Raw genomic sequence first — 23,562 nt, 5'->3', positions numbered from 1 at the left:
TGCAGCAGAGGACAACTGCACAGGCTCAAAGGTCCATAGCTGAGCCAGACAGAAGGAACTAAGGATAAGTTGGGCTGACAAGGTAAGGACTACACTCCTGGAGCGCAAGAGGAACAGAGGACATAGATGAAGAATGTTGGACAAACAGGGCTTCAAAGGAACTGACCGGCCTCAGAGAAATCAACAAAAGTCATGGAAAGTTATGATCAGCACAGGCCCAAGGCCCCTGCAGGCCTATGACACCTGCTGGTTAGTACTACATTTTACTGTTCAGTTGAGCGGGAATGTAATGAGTTCTGTGCACTAGAATCAAGACCAACCATGGAGCCCAGGACCTTTTATAGATACTTAGATCTTCATCCTTTAGAGGGGCATAACAATAGGTCCTACCCGAGAGTTACACTCCGTGAGAAGATTTGGATAAAGGTACTAAGCATAATACCAGAAACAAAGAAATTGGACAAGTGTTAGCTGCTGTAATCATTAATTACTATTAAGTATAACTGTACTCATAGTCACCAAAAAACCACTATGGCATCTTGTTTATTTGTGAAAGAAAACAAGGTCAAATGTGGTCTCCATGGATTGAGGTTTTCCTCTCTTCAGAGAGAAGTTATTGTTAAGAAGATTTTTTTTGGGGGGGGGTGGTTTACAAACAAGAGCAAAAAAATCACATCACCAAATAGATCAACAATTGTTCAAAAATGTTTTAGATTTCCCTTCACCTTTAGTTCTGATGTTAACCAAAAAATCAACTTAATCCAACTATTCTACCCAAATCTGTTCTGAGGGAAAAGTGAAACCATGAGGTTCTATGCAACTTTTTCATTCAACAACTACCTTTTTGTGCATCAGAACTGACTCTGTGACTATTAGCTGAATTCCCGATAGTTTTCAATTACCTAATCAGACAACAGATCCAAGCAGGCCAACCAAGAAGACTTGACCCCTGAAATGGAACAAACATATTGCTGAGTATTTCTTTACCATCCAAGTACTCCTGACATTAGAAGAAAATTCCATCCCTGTACCTTGTCACCAGCTGTTTGCTCAGAGTGAAGGAGAACTGATAAGACAGGCTTCCTGAGAAAGAAGCATTTGGATGATGGGAAGGAATGAAGGGGACAGAAGAAACGAAGTCTCCCCTATGAAAGAGGGAAAGAGGGAGAATATTACAGACCAGATTAGGATCAGAGAACAATCAGTGCCTTCGGGGTAAACAAGAAATCATTATGTCTGCTCTGATAAAATGGCACCACCTACCTCTGAGGAGAGAGAATAAATGTAAAGAACAGGACTTTATAAGCAGCTCTCTGCTTCCGTATCCTGTGTTTGGTCAGTTTGAACAAGGCTTTGTCCCCCATTAGTCAGACCTGACGTGACTCCTGGAGATGGTGGGCCAGGCCTATCCCTGCCACCCTCAGCAGAAAACACACCCATGACAAACTCTAATTCCTAATTCCTGAACTATTTCAGGTCACGTCATATTGCGGCCACTCAGAAATACAACAAGCTTTGTAAAAAAAGAAAAAAACGCATGTTTTAATTCAAGAAATGAAAAGTCACATGCAATCCAGAACAGGTGCCAGGAATTTGCTCTAAACAATACGGTACACGTGCTGCAGAAGGTCAGGCTCCGCAGAATCACTTGGACCAGTGCTTCCTGAGGTGCTCCTTCAGCTGAGGGATGGAAGGCAGCAGCTGCTGGCACTCGTGACAACGGAGGGGCAGCTTCAGGAGCTCGGGCATCCCGTCTCGGACGGTCACCCTGCCAGCCTCTTGCACCATCTCAATCACAGCTGCAAGGGAAAAATGTTCAGAGTCCAGCTACTCTGGAAAGTCAAGATACAAAAATTATCCTTAAACAGAGTAAACCTGAGGTTACATTAACTGTTGGGAAAATATGCTTGGTCAGATTCTAAATCTGAGCAATGGGTTTCGTTTGTTTGATTTTTTTGGCAGCACCACACAGCTTGTGAGATCTTAGTTCCCCAATGAGGGACTGAACCCGGGCCCTCAGCAGTGAAAGCATGGAGTTCTAACCACTACACCATCAGGGAGTTCCCTGAGCAATCTATTTCTGAGATAATTACATTCCTTTAGGATACATTCTAAGCAATCCATGTTACTATGTCAAAGGCTTATTATCACAGGGCTTTACCACTAGTTAGCCTATGTCATCATTAACATTCCAGCATACTTAAGTTCCACAGTATACACAATGGAAAATTCTTCCTTTCTACATATAGACAGGCTTCCCCTATTAAGTAGCCACTCTTGACAGAAGGCAGCCACCAAGCTCCTCCCAGTTGCTGGCAAAAGAAAGAAAAAACTATTCAGAGCTTTCAGATCCATGAACTCCAATAATTCTCTGGACAACCTTTTAAGCCCCCCATTGATTTTTTCTGACTCTGATATAACAGCATTCTACATCCCCCAAGAAGGCTGCTCACAGCAAAGTGGCAATCCTACTAAAATCCAAAACAATCCAGTTTCTGTTAATGGGGTTCTCTGTATAGGCAACACAAACTTGTACATGAGTTTTCGAAGCCAAGTTATTATTTAGGGAAACAACTGAATCAAGTATAAGAACAGCTGAGAAACTAAAACAAATGCAAAAATTAAACAATACTGTTTACCTTGTGATTCAAGGAAGTACTCAGTATTGAAAGAATTCCAGTGTTTTTTGTTTTTAAGGCAAGGAGAATCAAAATCCTGGCTGATCACATGGAGGTGTACATGGCTAGTTGAGAGGAAACAAATAATTACAATTAAAGCTAGCATAATCAAAATGCCAAAAAGTAAGAGTATGAATATGCAAAATATTGACAGTGTTTCCACTTAACTCCATTCATTCATCTAGTCACTGAAGAATATTTACTGCTCATGAAGTACCTACTAGGGCCAAGCACTGTTCTAGCACTGGGAATTTAGCAGTGAACAAAATGGGAAAGGCCTATTCCTTATAGAAATTATACTGTAATGAAGGGAGATAAATAATAAGTAAACAAATAAACAAGATTCAAAATGTTCCTGCAACAATGCTAAGAAAAAACAAAACAGGGAGATGGGATAGTGTGCCTAGGGGGTAGAAGCTGTCTCCTTAAGTAGCTAGGATGTTCACAAAAAACCTCTCCCAGGCAGAGATTTGAACTGAGAAAGCAAAGATCTGAAAGAGTTTCAGGGAGTGGAGAGACCACGTGTGAAGGCCCTGGTATGAAAAAGAGCTTGGTGCAACTGAGTGGCAGAAAGAAAATAACGGCCAGAGTGGCTGGAAACAAGGAGCAGGCACTAGGGAGGAGCTGGATCATAACGGGTCTTATAGGTTGACAGAGGGTTTGAATTTTATTCCAATCATACTGAGGAACCACTGAAGGATTTTAACCAGGGGAGTGCTATTATCTGGGCTTCCTAGGTGGTGCTAGTAGTAAAGAAGCCACCTGCCAATGGCAGGAGACATAAGAGATGTGGGTTCGACCCCTGGGTCAGAAAGATCCCCTGGAGGAGGGCATGGCAACCCACTCCAGTATTCTTGCCTGGAGAATCCCATGGACAGAGGAGCCTGGTGGGCTACAGTCCATGAGGTTGCATAGAGTCAGACACAACTGAAGTGACTCGGCACACACACATGTGCTATTATCTGCTTGTTACTTTAAAAGATTACTCTGGCTACTGTGTGGAAAAGGACTGTAGGAAGGCGAAAGATGGATATAGAGAGAAGTTAGGAGGCTGCCACAGCAGTCCAAACCAAAAATAATCATGTTTCAGACAGGAGCTATACAGGTGGAGATGACAAGAAGCAGTCCAATTTTAAATATATTTTGGAACAGAACCAACAGGAACAATTAATGGATTAGATATGGGTTTGGGGAGGTGCCACTTGCTGGGATGAAGAAGCTTAAGGGAAAAACAGGTTTGAGGTAGAAAACCAACAGTTCTCTTTAGGATTTGTTAAACCAAGAAGGATGACTTTCTATAAAGCTTTGACTCAGAATCAGTAATATTTCACATTCCTCCAATAAATCATCAAAACCAGTACCTTGTGGGAATTTAAAATGGAATACAAGCAGTAACAAATAAACTAACTGTATTAAAAATAAAAAGGGAACTACACTGAAGGAGGTCAGGAAGAAAATAATTAACCTAATTAAGTTTGGAAAACAGTATTTTGATTTGATTCTGTGAAGATAAAAAGAACGCTATACAAATACTGTACTCTAGTGAGTAAATGTCTTTCTCACGTGAGTGTGGATAAGCAATTCTGCAACTATTTTATGTTTATACTGGGAATGAATACATAAGTGAATTAACTGTAGCTAATGAGAGCCAAATTTGTCACTACTGGAGAAAGAAATCACAAAAAAGGAAAGGGAAAGACAAGAATGAACCTGTGGAACAGGACTGGATCAGAAGTATCAGCATGAATTCACGTTTTTCATACACATGCACAGGTAGGTAAACAGAGAAATAAATAGAGACATGTATGTATCTGTGTGGGTTGGATTCATGCTTCTATTTCCTAGTTCCATCTGCTGAGAGAACCTAGAAGCAAAGACACTCTGGAACCAACCATTTCTCTCTATAGAAACCTCGTGATCTAGTCTTGGTTTATGTCATTCTCCAATAAAAGGAACTATGGCTCTTTGGAGAAGTGGTTCATTCCAGAGCTAGAACAGGAAAAATGTAAGCGTAGAATACCTTGTTACAAAAAGTAAGGGGCCAGAAAAAAAGGATGTGCTCAAAAAATGTTTGGGGCATGTCAGAGTGATACAGGAACCAACCTAAAGGAATTTCCAATGATCAACGCTGGAACAATATGAGCAAGAAACTAAACAGAGACAGATTAAATTAAAACCTATATAATAAAATAAATATCCATTGAGTCCATACATGTATAGAATACATAATGGGGGAGAAAGAACAACTCTTCCACACAGAAAAATTCTGATTAATAAATTAGAAGGAAGGAGGGAAACATAAAGTTACCATGAAGTAAACACTACCATAATAACTGTTGCAGAAAAGATCCACCAGTAGATGCTAAAGTCACTGGGCCAAAGTCTGAGGAGAAAAAAATTTAGTAGCATAATCTTAGAACATCTCCCCCCAAGATACTGATCAATTACAAGGGAAAAATAGCAACTTTGAGTAGAAAAACCTGGCAGACACCACCTTAATAAAGTGATCAAGGTGAACATCAGGAGCAACAAACTGTCTCGATCGACATCATGCACTCCTTGATATGATGCACTGAGAAGACACAGTATCATTTCTGGGGTATTTTGGCAAAAAAAAAAAAACAACCTCAATCTAATCATGAAAAAACATCAAACAAACTGTAATTGAGAGCCATCCCATAAAACAACTAGCCAGTCCTCATCAAAAGTGTCCAGGTCATGAAAACCAGAACAGGAGGAGGAATTGTCACAGATCAGGGAGACTAAGGCGAGACAACAAATAAACGCAATGTGGGATCCTGGAGCGAAAAAAAAAAGGAAAGAATAATGGCTGAAATTCGAATAAGGTCTAGAGTTTAATTAGTGGTGATATTATGGAAGATCTTTGTTCTGCTTCATACTTTATATTTTCTAAATTGAAAATATATTACTTTTACAATAGAAAAAATATTTGTTACTTTTTCCTTCCTAGGTTTAACTTATTCAAACTTCTAAAGAGTGATCATAAAAGGATATGTGCCTGACAACTTACTGCTCATTTTGCTTCCCACTCACACCAGTCGCAGCTCTTGCCTTTAGCATTCTCCTTAGCACAACAGCATCCATTATATGAAAAAGGTGTGGACACCACGACTGCTATGTGAAAAAGGTTCTGTGGTCAAGGGCTGTCATCATGAGGTATGCAGCATAAGGGGAATAGGATCATGCGTGACTTTCTGCCCTATAGTTGTGAATAAGGTTTTAACAATTTAAAAATATTTTTTAAATGAGATACAACATACTTCCACCCTGAGACCTAGCAATTCCACTTCTAGGTATTTACACAAGAACAAAAAAATGAAGTATATCCATGATACACACAACATCATGCATGAGTCTCAAAATCTATTACGCTGACCAAAAAAAGCCAGACAGAAAAAGAGTAGACATTGTATGATTTCATTTATATGATGTTCTGGAACAGACAAAACTAATCTAGGCTGAAAAAAACGAGAACAGCACTTGGAGGTTAAGGGGAGGATTAAAGAAAAAGAAGCACAAAAGAACTTCCTGGGAGATGATAGAAAAGTTCTGTGTTCTTTATCTTGATCACAGTCATAGTTACATGGCATACACATTTGTCAAGACTGATTAAACTAAAGATCTTACTGTACATTTTATTGGATGTAAATTATGCCTCGATTTAAAACAAAGAGTATGGATGGGGAAAAAATGTAGCACAAAAATTTCATGTGTTAAAGTGCCCAGTAACCTAAGTCACAATTATCCACCTAATAAAATGTAAAGAATGTTGGGTGGTTAAATAAAACAAAAGAAATTGACACGTTACAGTATGGATGAACCTTGATGACACTATCCTAAGTGAAACAAGCCAGCCACAAAACAATGGGTACTATATAATTCCATTTACATGAGGTACCTGAAGTGAAAGTGAAGGGTAGTCAAGTTCATGAAAACAGAAAGTAGGATGGTGGTTGCAAGGGGCTGGGGGAAAGGGATCTGAGGGGTAGATGAGGAAGATGAAAAAAGGTTCTAGAAATACATGGTGGTGATGGTCGCACAACACTGTGAATTTACTTAATGCAACTGAACTGTTAAAATAGTAAATTTTATATTATGTATATTTTACACCCCCCCAAGAAAAACACCCCAAAATAAAAACTCAGAAATCCCATTAGTCCTCTTATCTTGTTGCTTAACTCAAAAGAATTGAAGATCTGCCTTGCTTGCATTCTTTGAAAAGCATCAATCATTCCTTTCTGAATCCTTCCAGGTATGAGCCAAAGGATAACCGTCTCTACACTTTTTTTCTCATTTTATCTTAAATCTGAGATCTAAGCTGTCATGAAAGAAGTCAGTGAGGCTTGTCTCCTTCAAAGCAATGGTCCCTAATCATTTAGAGGTTATTGATACTTCTGAAAAATCTGATAAAAGTCACTTTATTACCGTCAAGTGACAGTTCTTCACTGAAGGTAATAAAGCTGCTTCATCTGGTTTGTAAGTTAGGCTCTCAGAGTTTACATTTGAGAAGAACAAAGAACTGTATGTTATCAAATTATAAGCAGAAGTAGGAACTTAAGGCTTGCAAGCAAGTCAGGCAAAAGCATGCAAGTTTCAGCCCACCTGCCTTGGAAACACCCCACCCAATCCCCTGAACCTCGGCGTGACCAGCACACTCAGCAGACCCAGGCTGAATTCATCTGTCTGCCGAGATGGAACCAGAACACACCAGCACTCCCCACAAGGTTTACCTCATGCTGGGAATGGCATGGTAGCCCAATCGGAAGCGGAGTTTGCTGGACCCAGCGAAGTCAGCAATCACTTTCTCTCCAACAGCATGCATGTGTCTGAGGAGCTCAAGATGTTCTCTGGTCACAGCCTTCAGACTGGAAATGGAGGCCCAAGGTAAGACCAGCCAGTGGAAACGAGCCTTGGGGTATTTATCCTTTATCACCACCACCTGCTCATCTTTGTAAACCTAGCAGAGGGGCACAAGAGAAGGAAACAGACGTCAGCTGGACATCTTGTGTGTGCCAGGTACGGTCAGGTTCACTAACATACTTAACTCCTGCCACAATCCTGTGAAGAGGGTCTTATCCCAATGTTGACAGATGAGCGCACAGAGACTCAGATAAGCTGTGTCATGTGCCAGGTCACATAGTTACCAAGTGGGAAGTCTAGAATCCCAACACAGACCTAGCTGACTCCTGTCTGTGTTTTCAGTCACCACAACACACAGAGCACAGAAAAGAGGCACACTGCAAAACAGTTGCTGAGGAACTGATGCAAAGCCCCCAGGTCTGAATTCAAATGCACTCTTCTCCACTCCAGCCCAGCAGACCACACGACTCACACACATGTGTTCCAAGAAGCCCTATCAGATCTTGCCCCCTGTGATCCCAGGATGTCATTTAAGAACTCAGACCCCTCCCAGGATGATGTCTATTAATCCCAGGGCAGCCATAACACCATACAGTATAGTCACCATACAGTGACTATACACTGTCACTAGTGTATATAGTCACCATACAGTAGACATACGGTCTATAGTCACCATACAGTAACTGACACTTTGTCGAAAGGGACTACACTAAGTTTAACACAACATCCCATAATAGTACCCAGAAGTTTAGGAGGGACAATGCAGAGAAGATACTCATTTGAAAAACTTAGCTTTCTCTCTAAAGAATTCCAGTTGTAACTTACTGACAATGAGACAAGCCACTTGATCTCACAAAACAGCCTAATAAAACAAATCTCATTCAGAAAGACTGATCTCCTTGGATTTCATTTGTAGCTCTGTGGAGTGATCATTTACAATGTGAAAAGTATTTTGATGCCAAAATTTATTCTGACCTGCATTTTGGGGTCCTCCATAGAAATCTTCAAGCCTTGACTCCAGTGGCCCAAGGATTCCTAAAACAAACAAAAAAAGACAGTGTACACTGCAAACAAGATGGCTAAATTTGGCATTAGTTAACACTGGATGTCAGCAACGTCCAACCAAACTTGGAAATAAGGTCAGTCTTTAAGAATTAAATTAATCCCTTTACCTCAATCTTTTCCTTTATAAACCATAAGCTATTCCCACTCTCTTCCCATATTCAGAGCTGCATGTCTAGACAGAAGCTGGACACACCAGAATGTGAATTGCATCTTCTTTCCCCTCTCCCACTTCACCTATAGCCTCAGTTTCCACTTTGACATCAGGATGCGAATCACAGGATCTATGAAGTGTGTTGCAATGTTAACCTTGTATAGAGAGACAGATGACTGTCCTATTTTAGTAGCTCAATGTGAAGCATAGTGCCATTTCACCCTACCTTCAAGTGGCTTACCTCAGGAATTCAAGAGAAAAGTACACAAAGGGATATTCATCCCAATGACTGGTGACATAAACAAGTGACTCTCTCATCATAATAATCCCTCACACGTGTCTGGGCTTGACTGCGTACAAAACAATTAAGCAACATTACATTTTATGTACTCTCCATGCCACCTATCCAGCCAGCACTCTTCCCTCACCTTTTTGATGGATGCATCTTTCTCCTTCTTTGGAGGCACAGAGCGCTGGTGAGGGTTGCTCCCAGGTTCCAGTCCTGTGCTGGGCTCAGCTTCCGGGTCAGCACCCCTTTCTGTAGGATCGCTACTGCCTGACCTCTTTCTCTTCCTGTGTGACTCCAGGCCAGGGCTCTTTGTCTCTTCCTCAAACTCTATAATATACGGATAAAGTTCATTCACCAGGTAGAGGACCTGGCCAGGCTGCAGCTTCACCTCCTGGTCCTTCCCAATTATGACTGAGTCAATGCTGGTGGGATTGACCCCTACCTATGGAATAACCAGAAAATAATTATAATAGCAGTAACATCATTAGTAATATAGCTACTCCTATGTTCACCACTTACTACATGCCCAGTACTATGCTTAATATTCACTTCTGTTATTCTGTCATTTCCACACATGACCAAGGAGCCTTTACTGGCTGGCACAGACACTCTAAAGTCAACAGTATAAGACAATCATCAAGTAGAACATGGAAGTCCAAGATACAAATAGACATACCTGCTTTACCTTGACATATCCTTTGTTACACTCTGCTTTCAACTGTACTGAAAGAGATTGAAAAAAGGTAAACCCAAATGCCATGAAGAACCAGCAACTTGATCCTATTATCCCTACAAGACAATGAAGCCTCCCTCTAGGAAGCAATGTGACAAGGGTTTTCCTCAAAGACCTATGAGCAAAATCATTCATTATTCAGGGGACTAGGGCTCCAGGTCCTTCCATACAGTACCCAACAGTGTACACGCTCCCTCAAGCACTGCTAGTATCTCTATAAGGCAGAGTCACTGAATCCTCACAAGTCTCCCTAATTCAGAGCCCTTGACCCACTCGGGATCATAGGCTCTGAAATCAGGGAATGGAACCCAATTCCCTCACAAGCTCTTATAGCTCAGGATCAAATCAGACTTATCCTATTACATGACATGATCAGAAACCTTCAACAGAGAAAGAGGTAAAAGATACATTCCTGGGAAACTGAAGTTCAGCTGGCCTTGGGTAGGAGGAGTGCAGAAACTATTCTAGAAAGAGGACTGCTGGGACAGAACAGTCTGAGCATGTGTGGGAAGAAGTTAACACCAAACATTTGGGTTCAGATATGTGAACAAAAAAAATTCTGGCAAGAGACAGGGAGCAAAGGAAAGACATCCCAGCTTCTCTCCAAGGAGAACAGGCAGTGGATGGGCTGACATACACACCCCTACAGCTGCTCTCATGACAAGGGTGACAGAGAGCAAGAAGCGGTATCTTTTGCCCATTTATATTAACATGTGGGGAAAACTAGAATCACTGCTGCAGACTCCAAGTCTCAAGAATCCCTGTCATGGGGAACACACTGCAGGGGGAGACCTGGTAGCAGTGAGCACGTCTGGAGTTTACAGGTTAAAAAAAAAAAATGAGGCACACAGTAAAGATTCTTCCTAAGGACTTTCATTTCATTAAATTCCAGAAAAGACATTCCAAGAGCCAGGTGCCATCATCTTTTAATGATAGTTCCCTCTGTGTATGGCAAAGTGTAAAGGATGAAACCATCACTTCTCAGACATGGTTTCAACCTAGAAATCCCAGAATTCAGCTGTCTCCCTGCCCAACGAGGAACCTCCCTGGGCAAAGCGGAGCAAGGACTCAGCTCCACCACCGCATAGAACAGGATGGAACCTGCCTGCTCCCAACACTGAATATGAACCCACTTTCAGAGGGTGGAATCAGGAGTGCCCAGAGCCCTGTCATCAGCCAAAAGAGCTCAGTTGCTGAGTTTTGATTTGGGGCAGAAAAGGTTTTCATCAGTAGCATTCAGGAAAAGTGCATCTTTGATTATCACTATCTGAAGGAACCAAACACAGTAATCTCCACAATCCTGTGACCAATTACCTTGCTGTCGAGAACACTTCTTGTCGGCGATCTTGGTCTCTGGGCTGCGCCCAACCATGACTGTTTCCAAATGTGGAAGTTTGATTCGCTGGTGCCGGTTGTCCTGTCTCACCAACCAGCACACCCGCATCATTACTCTGAGTGACAAAACACAAAAGAAGCACTGGAAAAACTAGTACATGTCCTCCAGGGCCACACCCCAGCACCACCACATATGCCATTTACCAGCTGCTCATTCTCGAGGCAAGTGGCTTCACCTCACTAGTCTGAATTGCCTCACTTATAAAATGTGATAATAACAGGACTCATGAAGGTGTCATGAGGATTAAAGAAGGCAAAGTGGGTAAAATATTTACTTCTGTGCCTGAATCATGTTATGCAATCAAATATTTGTTATGTTTATTGACATACTCTACATGCTGGACACTAAGCTACCTGCTGAGGATTAAAGAATGATGAAACACTGTCCCTATCCTTCAGGGGCCTAGAGTACAACAGGGCAGACTCATATACCAATTATTACAACATAATGCAATGTCTACTATAAGAAGGGAGTAGCCATATGGCCTTTGCCCTTGGAAAGGAACGACTGACTCCTGTAGGGAGTATCAAAAAAAGGCTTCATGGGGAAGGTATATTTACACTTGGTTTTAAAGGACAAGAAGTTTGCCTGAACGAGAACTGAGGACACAAGAACAGAGGATGTTCTCCACAGGAATCAAGGTTTCTAGTCCTTAACTGTCATAACATACTGATGTTGGAACAATACATTGTACTGCCATCTGCCAGAAGATTGTCATAATAAACATACAAACCTACTATTTCTAAAGTGTGATTATAGCACCCTTATTCAATACACAACTTGCAGTGACACTACTACAGGTGCTGATACTTTTGTAAAACAACTTTCATGGTCACACAGAGTTATCAGTAGAAGAGCAAGAGAAGAAATTTGGGAGAGGGAAGAGGCCTGAACAAAGAGGATGAAGAGGAAAAAGCCAGGAAAAACTGTGAAGGGGACTTACTCCTGACTGCACTGGGGGAATAACAAGGGAGACACCAACCAAGATGTTTAATTTGGAAATACTCATTAACCAAAATGAGGAATACATAGAAGACATAATATGGGGATAAAAGACAAGTGAAGAATTCAGCTGTGAAGCCGTCTGGACCTGGGCTTTTGTTTGCTGGAAGATTTTTGATTACAGTTTCAATTTCCGTGCTTGTGATGGGTCTGTTAAGGTTTTCTATTTCTTCCTGGTCGAGTTTTGGAAAGTTGTACTTTTCTAAGAATTTGTCCATTTCTTCCTCGTTGTCCATTTTATTGGCATATAATTGTTGATAATAGTCTCTTATGATCCTTTGTATTTCTATGTTGTCTGTTGTGATCTCTCCACTGTCATTTCTAATTTTATTGATTGATTTTTCTCCCTTTGTTTCTTGATGAGTCTGGCTAATGGTTTGTCAATTTTATTTATCCTTTCAAAGAACCAGCTTTTGGCTTTGTTGATTTTTGCTATGGTCTCTTTTGTTTCTTTTGCATTTATTTCTGCTCTAATTTTTAAGATTTCTTTCCTTCTACTAACCCTGGGGTTCTTCATTTCTTCCTTTTCTAGTTGCTTTAGGTGTAGAGTTAGGTTATTTATTTGACTTTTTCTTGTTTCTTGAGGTGTGCCTGTATTGCTATGAACTTTCCCCTTAGGACTGCTTTTACTGTGTCCCACAGGTTTGGGGTTGTTGTGTTTTCATTTTCATTCGTTTCTATGCAAATTTTGATTTCTTTTTTGATTTCTTCTGTGATTTGTTGGTTATTCAGCAGCGTGTTGTTCAGCCTCCATATGTTGGAATTTTTAATAGTTTTTCTCCTGTAATTGAGATCTAATCTTACTGCATTGTGGTCAGAAAGGATGCTTGGAATGATTTCTATTTTTTTGAATTTACCAAGGCTAGCTTTATGGCCCAGGATGTGATCTATCCTGGAGAAGGTTCCATGTGCGCTTGAGAAAAAGGTGAAATTCATTGTTTTGGGATGAAATGTCCTATAGATATCAATTAGGTCTAACTGGTCTATTGTATCGTTTAAAGTTTGTGTTTCCTTGCTAATTTTCTGTTTAGTTGATCTATCCATAGGTGTGAGTGGGGTATTAAAGTCTCCCACTATTATTGTGTTATTGTTAATTTTTCCTTTCATACTTGTTAGCATTTGTCTTACATACTGCGGTGCTCCCGTGTTGGGTGCATATATATTTATAATTGTTATATCTTCTTCTTGGATTGATCCTTTGATCATTATGTAGTGACCTTCTTTGTCTCTTTTCACAGCCTTTGTTTTAAAGTCTATTTTATCTGATATGAGTATTGCTACTCCTGCTTTCTTTTGGTCCCTATTTGCATGGAAAATCTTTTTCCAGCCCTTCACTTTCAGTCTGTATGTGTCCCCTGTTTTGAGGTGGGTCTCCTGTAGACAACATATGTAGGGGTCTTGTTTTTGTATCCATTCAGCCAGTCTTTGTCTTTTGGTTGGGGCATTCAACCCATTTACGTTTAAGGTAATTACTGATAAGTATGATCCCGTTGCCATTTACTTTATTGTTTGGGGTTCGAATTTATACACCATTTTTGTGTTTCCTGTCTAGAGAATATCCTTTAGTATTTGTTGGAGAGCTGGCTTGGTGGTGCAGAATTCTCTCAGCTTTTGCTTGTCTGAGAAGCTTTTGATTTCTCCTTCATACTTGAATGAAATCCTTGCTGGGTACAATAATCTGGGCTGTAGGTTATTTTCTTTCATCATTTTAAGTATGTCTTGCCATTCCCTCCTGGCTTGAAGAGTTTCTATTGAAAGATCAGCTGTTATCCTTATGGGAATTCCCTTGTGTGTTATTTGTTGTTTTTCCCTTGCTGCTTTTAATATTTGTTCTTTGTGTTTGATCTTTGTTAATTTGATTAATATGTGTCTTGGGGTGTTTTGCCTTGGGTTTATCCTGTTTGGGATTCTCTGGGTTTCTTGGACTTGGGTGATTATTTCCTTCCCAGTTTAGGAAGTTTTCAACTATTATCTCCTCAAGTATTTTCTCATGGTCTTTCTTTTTGTCTTCTTCTTCTGGAACCCCTATGATTCAATGTTGTAGCGTTTAATATTGTCCTGGAGGTCTCTGAGATTGTCCTCATTTCTTTTAATTCGTTTTCTTTTTTATTCTCTCTGATTCATTTATTTCTACCATTCTATCTTCTAATTCACTAATCCTATCTTCTGCCTCTGTTATTCTACTATTTGTTGCCTCCAGAGTGTTTTTAATTTCATTTATTGCATTATTCATTGTATATTGACTCTTTTTTATTTCTTCTAGGTCCTTGTTAAACCTTTCTTGCATCTTCTCAATCCTTGTCTCCAAGCTATTTATCTGTGATTCCATTTTAATTTCAAGATTTTGGATCAATTTCACTATCATTATTCGAATTCTTTATCAGGTAGATTCCCTATCTCTTCCTCTTTTGTTTGGTTTGGTGGGCATTTATCCTGTTCCTTTATCTGCTGGCTATTCCTCTGTCTCTTCATCTTGTTTAAATTGCTGAGTTTGGGGTGTCCTTTCTGTATTCTGGCAGTTTGTGGAGTTCTCTTTATTGTGGCTATTCCTCGCTGTGTGTGGGTTTGTACAGGTGGCTTGTCAAGGTTTCCTGGTTAGGGAAGCTTGTGTCAGTGTTCTGATGGGTGGAACTGTATTTCTTCTCTTTGTTCAGTCGCGCTGTGGGGAGGGAGGGAGGGATGCTGCAAGCAAATAACACTGGCGTCGCGCCGCAGTGCCTCAGCCACACTGGGTCTGCCCCCGCTCACTGCGCGTGTAGCCTCCCTGCCCACACTGCTCGGGCTCTAGGTTGTTCCGCCGGGAACAATCCGAGGCTGGCCCTGGGTTGCATGTACCTCCCAGGTCCAAGCCGCTCAGGTTCAGGCACTCGGGTAGTCCTCAGAGGCGCAGACTCAGTTGGGCCTGAGTATTGTGCTCTTCCCAGGTCCGAGCAGCTCAAGTGATGAGGTGTTTGGCGAGCACCAATGCTGCGACTTATCGCCTCCCTGCCACTCGGTTATCTGGGCGCAAAACCGGCGCACCTTCTTAGGCAGATGTTAACCGTCCAGACCCCCAAGAAGTTTTAGTTAGCAAAGAAGCCTGCTTACAGTTTTATAGATAATGTCTCTCTGGGGCTGCGATTGCTCCCTTCCAGCTCTGTAATGTAATACACCACATTAACAAATTGAAAAACAAAAACCATATGATTATCTCAATAGATGCAGAGAAAGCCTTTGACAAAATTCAACACCCATTTATGATAAAAACTCTCCAGAAAGCAGGAATAGAAGGAACATACCTCAACATAATAAAAGCTATATATGACAAACCCACAGCAAACATTATCCTCAATGGTGAAAAAATTGAAAGCATTTAGGAACAAGACAAGGGTGCCCACTTTCACCATTACTATTCAACATAGTTTCGAAGTTTTGGCTACAGCAATCAGAGCAGAAAAAGAAATAAAAGGAATCCAAATTGGAAAAGAAGAAGTAAAACTCTCACTATTTGCAGATGACATGATCCTCTACATAGAAAACCCTAAAGACTCCACCAGAAAATTACTAGAACTAATCAATGATTATAGTAAAGTTGAAGGATATAAAATCAACACACAGAAATCCCTTGCATTCCTATACACTAATAATGAGAAAACAGAAAGAGAAATTAAGGAAACAATTCCATTCACCATTGCAACGAAAAAGAATAAAATACTTAGGAATATATCTACCTAAAGAAACTAAAGACCTATATATAGAAAACTATAAAACACTGGTGAAAGAAATCAAAGAGGACACTAATAGATGGAGAAATATACCATGTTCATGGATTGGAAGAATCAATATAGTGAAAATGAGTATACTACCCAAAGCAATTTATAGATTCAATGCAATCCCTATCAAGCTACCAACAGTATTCTTCACAGAGCTAGAACAAATAATTTCACAATTTGTATGGAAATACAAAAACCTCGAATAGCCAAAGTGATCTTGAGAAAGAAAATGGAACTGGAGGAATCAACCTACCTGACTTCAGGCTCTACTACAAAGCCACAGTTATCAAGACAGTATGGTACTGGCACAAAGACAGAAATATAGATCAATGGAACAAAATAGAAAGCCCAGAGATAAATCCACGCACATATGGACACCTTATCTTTGACAAACGAGGCAAGAATATACAGTGGATTAAAGACAATCTCTTTAACAAGTGGTGCTGGGAAATCTGGTCAACCACTTGTAAAAGAATGAAACTAGAACACTTTCTAACACCATATACAAAAATAAACTCAAAATGGATTAAAGATCTCAACATAAGACCAGAAACTATAAAACTCCTAGAGGAGAACATAGGCAAAACACTCTCTGACATACATCACAGCAGGATCCTCTATGACCCACCTCCCAGAATATTGGAAATAAAAGCAAAAATAAACAAATGGGACCTAATTAAACTTAAAAGCTTCTGCACATCAAAGGAAACTATTAGCAAGGTGAAAAGACAGCCTTCAGAATGGGAGAAAATAATAGCAAATGAAGCAACCGACAAACAACTAATCTCAAAAATATACAAGCAACTCCTACAGCTCAACTCCAGAAAAATAAATGACCAATCAAAAAATGGGCCAAAGAACTAAACAGACATTTCTCCAAAGAAGACATATACAGATGGCTAACAAACACTTGAAAAGATGCTCAACATCACTCTTTATCAGAGAAATGCAAATCAAAACCACTATGAGGTACCATTTCACACCAGTCAGAATGGCTGCGATCCAAAAGTCTACAAATAATAAATGCTGGAGAGGGTGTGGAGTAAAGGGAACCCTCTTACACTGTTGGTGGGAATGCAAACTAGTACAGCCACTATGGAGAACAGTGTGGAGATTCCTTAAAAAACTGGAAATAGAACTGCCTTATGATCCAGCAATCCCACTGCTGGGCATACACACTGAGGAAACCAGAAGGGAAAGAGACACGTGTACCCCAATGTTCATCGCAGCACTGTTTATAATAGCCAGGACATGGAAGCAACCTAGATGTCCATCAGCAGATGAATGGATAAGAAAGCTGTGGTACATATACACAATGGAGTATTACTCAGCCATTAAAAAGAATACATTTGAATCAGTTCTAATGAGGTGGATGAAACTGGAGCCTATTATACAGAGTGAAGTAAGCCAGAAGGAAAAACATAAATACAGTATACTAACGATATATATGGAATTTAGAAAGATGGTAACGATAACCCTGTATACGAGACAGCAAAAGAGACACTGATGTATAGAACAGTCTTATGGACTCTGTGGGAGAGGGTGGGAAGATTTGGGAGAATGGCATTGAAACATGTGAAATGTCATGTATGAAACGAGATGCCAGTCCAGGTTCAGTGCACGATGCTGGATGCTTGGGGCTGGTGCGCTGGGATGGCCCAGGGGGATGGTATGGGGAGGGGGGAGGGAGGAGGGTTCAGGATGGGGAGCATGTGTATATCTGAAATTAATAAAAAAAAAAAAAAGAGAGAGAATTCTGGGTAAAACCAAAAAAAAAAAAAAGACAAGTGAAGATATGATGATTTCAGATTGAAACACAATTAGATTAAGTTGTCTGTGGAAGATGCTAGAGTCACGCTGGGATATACAGTACAAAGCTCAAAGAAGGGACAGAACTGGGGAGGTAATTTTTTTTTGAGACTACAAAGTGTTTTATTAGGAGTCTTAGGAATTGCAATTCGGGAGACACAGTTTCAAGTAAACCTGAAAGTGTTTCAAGGAAGAGAAAGAATCAGAGGCTTATAAAAGCAAAGGTTGTTAAAGCTGTAATTATGACCAGCTCTGACACAAAAAGGAAATATTTGCCTTTAATTGAATGTATATATTTGCGAGGCATCAATATGTCATAGAATTTAGGGTGAAAGAAGAGGATGAGATCACCCAGGGAGGCAGAGCATGGAACAGAGAGGGACGGGACTAGATCTTTGGGATGCTTCCCTCAGTTCCAGAAGCTTACCGATGCTCAAGCCTCTAATGTCCTCTCTCCGAGAAATGCCTCTCGCAGGCAAGGCAGCACTTAATCAGCCCCTCTGCACAAGCTTTGTATCCAGAGGGAAGGGAAAAGAAACCACATTTTTAAACATCAGAGTTTCATTACCATTTACAAAGATAGGATAATGCTAGTCAGAGTGAGCAAATGAGTGCTGAGAACTTGCAGTCACAGAAACTGGATCAGTCAGGGAAGGCTTTGGAAACTGTGCAGTTGAAAAGGTCAAGAGCCAAGGGGACCATAAGGAAGAAAAGGAGTGGGAGTGGACATTCCATTTCAAAAAGCACAAGTGACAGTACAGATTTCAACAGTGACAAGCCATGGGTAAGGGGCGAGCAGACCTTAGTTGGCCAGCCCGGAGGAAGTGCCCCAGAGAGTCACCAAAAAAAGGCAAAGGTGTTGAAAGAACAGAAACTAGGCCATGAGATTTAACAATCCATAGGAAACCACTGCCAGGGTCTGAGTTGCACAGCAAGGTGAAATGACGCTGTGTGTAGGCAGGCTGGAGTGGAGAAATCTAGTCAGCGATCATCAGGAGGCTGTTAACATAACGTGGGCCAGTGTTAGGTCTAAGAGGCAGCTCCTCTGTGAAGAAGCTGATGCAAGAGCATGAAGAGTCAGCTGTAAATCTAAAATCCTTGACCCAGAGTGTCAAGTGATGATGGTGCTACAGGCAAACCCCACTTTTAAATGCTATGTGCTCAGAGGGATCTTTGTTTGCACTTGATGGAAACTGATGAATGAGCAGTGAAGCATGTTTTCATTAAATATTGGGAAATAAGTCATGTGGTGACTGACGACTCACAGGAATAATAAAAGGACCCTGGAGAGAGAATAGCTGAAGAGCAAGGACAGGAGGGAATCCAATGGGCAGCTGAGAGCACAGCTGACTTTTGCAGGATAAGAGGAACTCCCCCTCCTGCCCTACAGACACACATTCAGATGCTTCAGTCTCCCTAAAGTTCTGACGTTATAATGCTCCCATTTACTATTCCTTGAGAGGCTGAAGCAGTGACGACACAATGCTTATATAACTAACCTTAAGCAGTATCTTGATCCATTTCAGCCTACAGTTCCAACTTGTAGGAATGAAGTATTTTAGAAAATGGGGAGCACAGAAAGACGGCTGTTCCTGAACTGTCAATATAAACCATCCAGTAAAACACCATAAACTGCAAGCTCTAAGACAGCAAAAGCCTCACTGTATATGATGCAGGTATAATACATCATACCTGCCTTCGAGATGCTCAGAGTCTTGTGGAGGACAGAGATTCAAAAACAAATGCCACAAATGTGAAAAGTATAATGACTGGTCTATGCAAAGGGTCGGAGAAGACAATGGCAACCCAGTACTCTTGCCTGGAAAATCCCATGGACGGAGGAGTCTGGTAGCTGCAGTCCATGGGGTCGCTAACAGTCGGATACGACTGAGCATCTTCACTTTCACGCATTGGAGAAGGAAATGGCAACCCACTCCACTGTTCTTGCCTGGAGAATTCCAGGGATGGGGGAGCCTGGTGGGCTGCCATCTTTGGGGTCACACAGAGTCGGACACGACTGAAGCGACTTAGCAGCAGCAACAGCATGCAAAGGGTGTTATGGGAGCACAAAGCTGGAATACCCAACCTAGCCTTGGAGAAAGGTGTCAAGGAAGGTTTCCTATAAGAGATGGGCCTAAAATGAGGCTTATGTATGAACTGGTTAATTAGGTGAAAGTGGGCAGCCTAATCAGCTGAGGAGCAGGAAGTGGAGGAAGGAATCAAAGAGAAGATTCCACTCAAAAGGAACAGGACAGTGCACACACAAGAAGAAGCAGTTCAGGGCTGCCACAACCTAAAGTATGAGGTCAATACGAGGCTGGAGATGCAGGCAGGTCCAGATGAAGCAGAGCCCTGGGTGATGGGTTGAGAAGCTCAAACTTTAGAAGCTCTAATGGATTTTGCAATTTAGTAAACAATAAATATTTGCTTAATGAAAGAAAAGATAGGATGAACGAAAGGACAGATCTTTAAATATTACTAAGATCTTAAATGATCTTAAACATTACTAAGCAGGACTTTGACTCAGATTTGTTTTCAAGGATCATTTGGGGGAGGATGGTAGGTAGTGTAAAGAATAGTTATGCAGGGAATTGATCTAGAGGCAGGGAAACCAGTTAGAAGGCCATCATACTTCAGGTGAAAGAAGGTTCAAAGTAAGACATTAATACAGATGAAAAAAAGAACACAGATTTGAGAAATACTTAGAGGGTAAAATCAACAAGACAGTGATGAATGTGCTAAGAGTAAGTACAGAGAAGACAATATTTGAACAGTCTGTGGGACTAGCAGGCAAAGGTATCGAGCAGGGTAGCCAGAGGTGAGAATGAAACTCAGCAGAGGTCTAAGCTGACACTTTAATTTGGGAGCATAAATGAAGGAGTTAAAGCCATGCTAGTTGATGTGCTCATTCAAGCAGTGCGTACAGCATAAAAACAACAGTGGGCCAAAGTCACAAGCCTTGGAAGCACCCAACATTTTAGATAAGGAGGGAAGACTATCCACAGGAGAAATTACTGGTGAGGGAAGCACTCGGGGGAAAAAAAGCTAAAATGTAAGCTCTTCAAGGGAAGGAGGCACTTTGATGTGTTCATCTGTATCACAATATCACAATAAATGTTTGTTGAATACATCAGCTTAGTGTACTGTCTTGAAAAGCAAAGGAATAAAGAGTAAAAATATCACCATGTTTTCAGCAAAAGGATCCAGTAATGATCGAAAGTGTTAGTCTCTCAGTCATGTCCGACTCCTTGTGACCCTATTGTGACCAAGCAGCCTCCTCTGTTCATGGAATTCTCCAAGCAAGAATACTGAAATGGGTGGCCATTCCCTTTTCCAGGGGATCTTCCCAACCTAGTAATCGAACCCTGGTCTCCTGCACTGCAAGCAGATTCTTTCGTGTCTGAGCCACCAGGGAAGTGTAATGATTAAAGAATGTATATTTGGTTTGATAATAAATCACTAGTGACTACTGTATAAAACTTTAGGGGAATAATAGATCTGAAAGCTAGACTGCAGAAGGGAATGAGAGGTGAGGAATTGGATACAGAATTTCGAATACTCTTTAAAAAGTCTGGGTAAGGAGAAGAGTTACTGTATGCGAGCTAAAGGAAGATGGATCACCAGGAACTTTTTTCTGGCTTGGGGGATAAGGAGCAGGGATCTGAGTAACCTGACCTTGTTTATACATGACTGGGACATAAGACAAGGGAAGAAAAGACAAATGAAAGCCAGGTTTCATAGGTGAAAATATAAAAGAAAGGTCAAAGCAAAGGTAAAGAAATTTGTTTTGATCAAGAGACAGCTCATCATCTGATACTGAAGGAAAGGTATAGATAGGTGGTATCAACCTTGACGAGTGTATGAAGAGAAAGCAAGGGTAGAAATTTGAGGGAAAGCACATCGGATGAACTCAATTTTCTCCCTAAAATAGCAGATAACAAAAGAATAGGGTGTCTGGGCACTTGAGAAACAGCTGAAGACAATCAATATAAATTAGTGGACAACATCCAGACCTCTGAAATCCAACTGCTCGAGTTCAAATCTTCCCTCCACCACTACTCACTGCATAATTTGAGGCCAGTTATTTAAGCTAAGTCTTCATTTCTTCAGCTGGAAAACGATATTAATTATGGCTCTACACCACACTGTTGTCACAAGGGCTAAATTAAGATATAAAAAGTTCAGCATCTGGCAAAAAACCAGCATTTAACACCATTACCACTCTCGTTAATAGTGAAGGTAGGATGAAAACAGGCGCTATAAGGAAATGTTAAAAGATCATCCGACAACACTGCTTGCAACGAAGGTGACAGGGCACAAATGTTCTGTCTCCCTGAAGAGAGTAGTCCTGTCCTCAGTGTTCTAATGGCTCCCGATATATATCAAATTCTCAAAAGGCTCCAAACCTGGACCACATTAATTCCACATGGAAATTATCGCCTTGATTTGTTGAACCGCTATCACTGGTCTGCGTGAGAAAAGGCTTGACTCTTCTGGTCTTCCTACAAGGCCAGCTGTGGATGCTGTGAAGGCCCTCAAGTTCCTCTCAAGGAGCGTTTCTGGAGAAAACAAAGTCCCCAGGCTGCGAAGCCTCCTTGGGTCAGACAGTGCCCACTCTCTAATCTTTCTTCTGCTTGTGTTCTGACTAAGCTAGGTTCAGGTGTCAGGCGCACAGAAGAACCAACGCAAAGTGCAGTGGAGACCAACACGAGCGCCGCCAGCCGCCGAAACACGGCAGGAGGGAAATGGCCAGCCCTTGACCTTAGAGCCCGAGGATGGAGCAACGCCTGCTGGCCTGCCGGGAAAGAGCCGTGAGAGCGTTATTCAGGGAACATTACTCAGGGGTAGCAGCGGACTCGATTGAGGCCCACACTCACGGCTCTCAACACGGCAGGCAGACGAGGTAGGCCGACAACTGCCTTACCTCGAGACGGCTGAGGCCGACAAGCTCACGTTACTCCTCCACTTCCGGCGCTGAAGGATGACGTTGCAAGACAAATGGAGCGCAACCTGTGACGTTTCCAGTGCCTGTCGGAAGACTGACTGAGGATCTCGCCAGATGCCCGGATAGGGAAGTGCCCGCCCCATTTGTTCCCGAACTGGGCCACAGTCCAAGTTTGGTTCCTGGCCGTTAACCAAAAAACGATGAGTTCTCCCAGTTCCCCTCTATCCGAAAGCCGCTCCCCAGCCATTACCTCTTAATCTCTGAATTGGGAGACACTTCAGGCAGCTATCCTCTCGGTGGCCGCTTTTAGGCAGCCATGCAGCATTTTGATTTTCCCTTCATAAGGAAAGCTCACTACTTTTAAAGCCACCGTTTCCGCTGTAGACAGTACCTGCTTGTGGCATTGTTTTCCCGCACCCTTTTGAAGCTACAATCGGCTTTCCCCTTTTCTGAGTGAGAAAGTTCTGAACGGGCCAGAAGTGGAGAAACCTGCTAAGATTTTTTTTTGATGCTGTCTTCACTGAATGAACTGGCTGAGGGGCTGTCAGGGAGGAGAAAAGCAGGATGTTGGAATGAGATGTTTACTGATTTTTATGACAGTTCCAGGATGTTCCCTAAGAGTCATGAACTGCAAGAATTCAAAGGCATTCTGGCAAATGGAAAAACTGTGTCTCTTTTCGAATATCGTTTCCTTACATAGAGATTTAGTGGTAGGATGAAGATATCAGCTATCAAAACAGAATAGGAGGATCTTCCAGGAAACAAGGGAGAGCTGCCCTTGTTAGCAGAAAAGATGCAGGTTTATATTAAGGTCACACCAGGAAGTGCGGGAGCACAGGGAACAGCTCAGCGACTGCACAG

General features: G+C 41.5%; 1 protein-coding gene across 5 annotated transcripts; it reads right to left on the bottom strand.

Moving 5' to 3' along the window:
- Nucleotides 1-1,520: 1,520 nt before the first annotated feature.
- Nucleotides 1,521-22,788, bottom strand: APTX (aprataxin). Of its 5 annotated transcripts, none has more exons than XM_005903011.3 (8): nucleotides 22,681-22,788; nucleotides 11,112-11,248; nucleotides 9,741-9,787; nucleotides 9,204-9,506; nucleotides 8,535-8,594; nucleotides 7,430-7,656; nucleotides 2,640-2,743; nucleotides 1,521-1,799 (listed from the first exon to the last, which is right to left on the bottom strand). In XM_005903011.3, the coding sequence occupies exons 2-8, from the start codon at nucleotides 11,242-11,244 to the stop codon at nucleotides 1,645-1,647; spliced, it is 1,029 nt and encodes a 342-aa protein (XP_005903073.1). In that variant the 5' UTR covers nucleotides 11,245-11,248; nucleotides 22,681-22,788; the 3' UTR covers nucleotides 1,521-1,644. The 5 variants fall into 5 exon arrangements, with proteins under 5 accessions (XP_005903073.1, XP_005903072.1, XP_070231577.1 ...); XM_005903010.3 differs by lacking the exon at nucleotides 22,681-22,788 and adding an exon at nucleotides 22,163-22,674; XM_070375476.1 differs by lacking the exon at nucleotides 22,681-22,788 and adding an exon at nucleotides 22,197-22,674.
- Between the last annotated feature and the right edge of the window lie 774 nt (nucleotides 22,789-23,562).

This window comes from Bos mutus, chromosome 8 (assembly GCF_027580195.1).
Source record: "Bos mutus isolate GX-2022 chromosome 8, NWIPB_WYAK_1.1, whole genome shotgun sequence".
Taxonomy (NCBI): Eukaryota; Metazoa; Chordata; class Mammalia; order Artiodactyla; family Bovidae; genus Bos; species Bos mutus.
The sequence above is the reverse complement of the archived record's forward strand: the minus strand, read 5'-3'. Positions and strand labels throughout refer to the sequence as shown.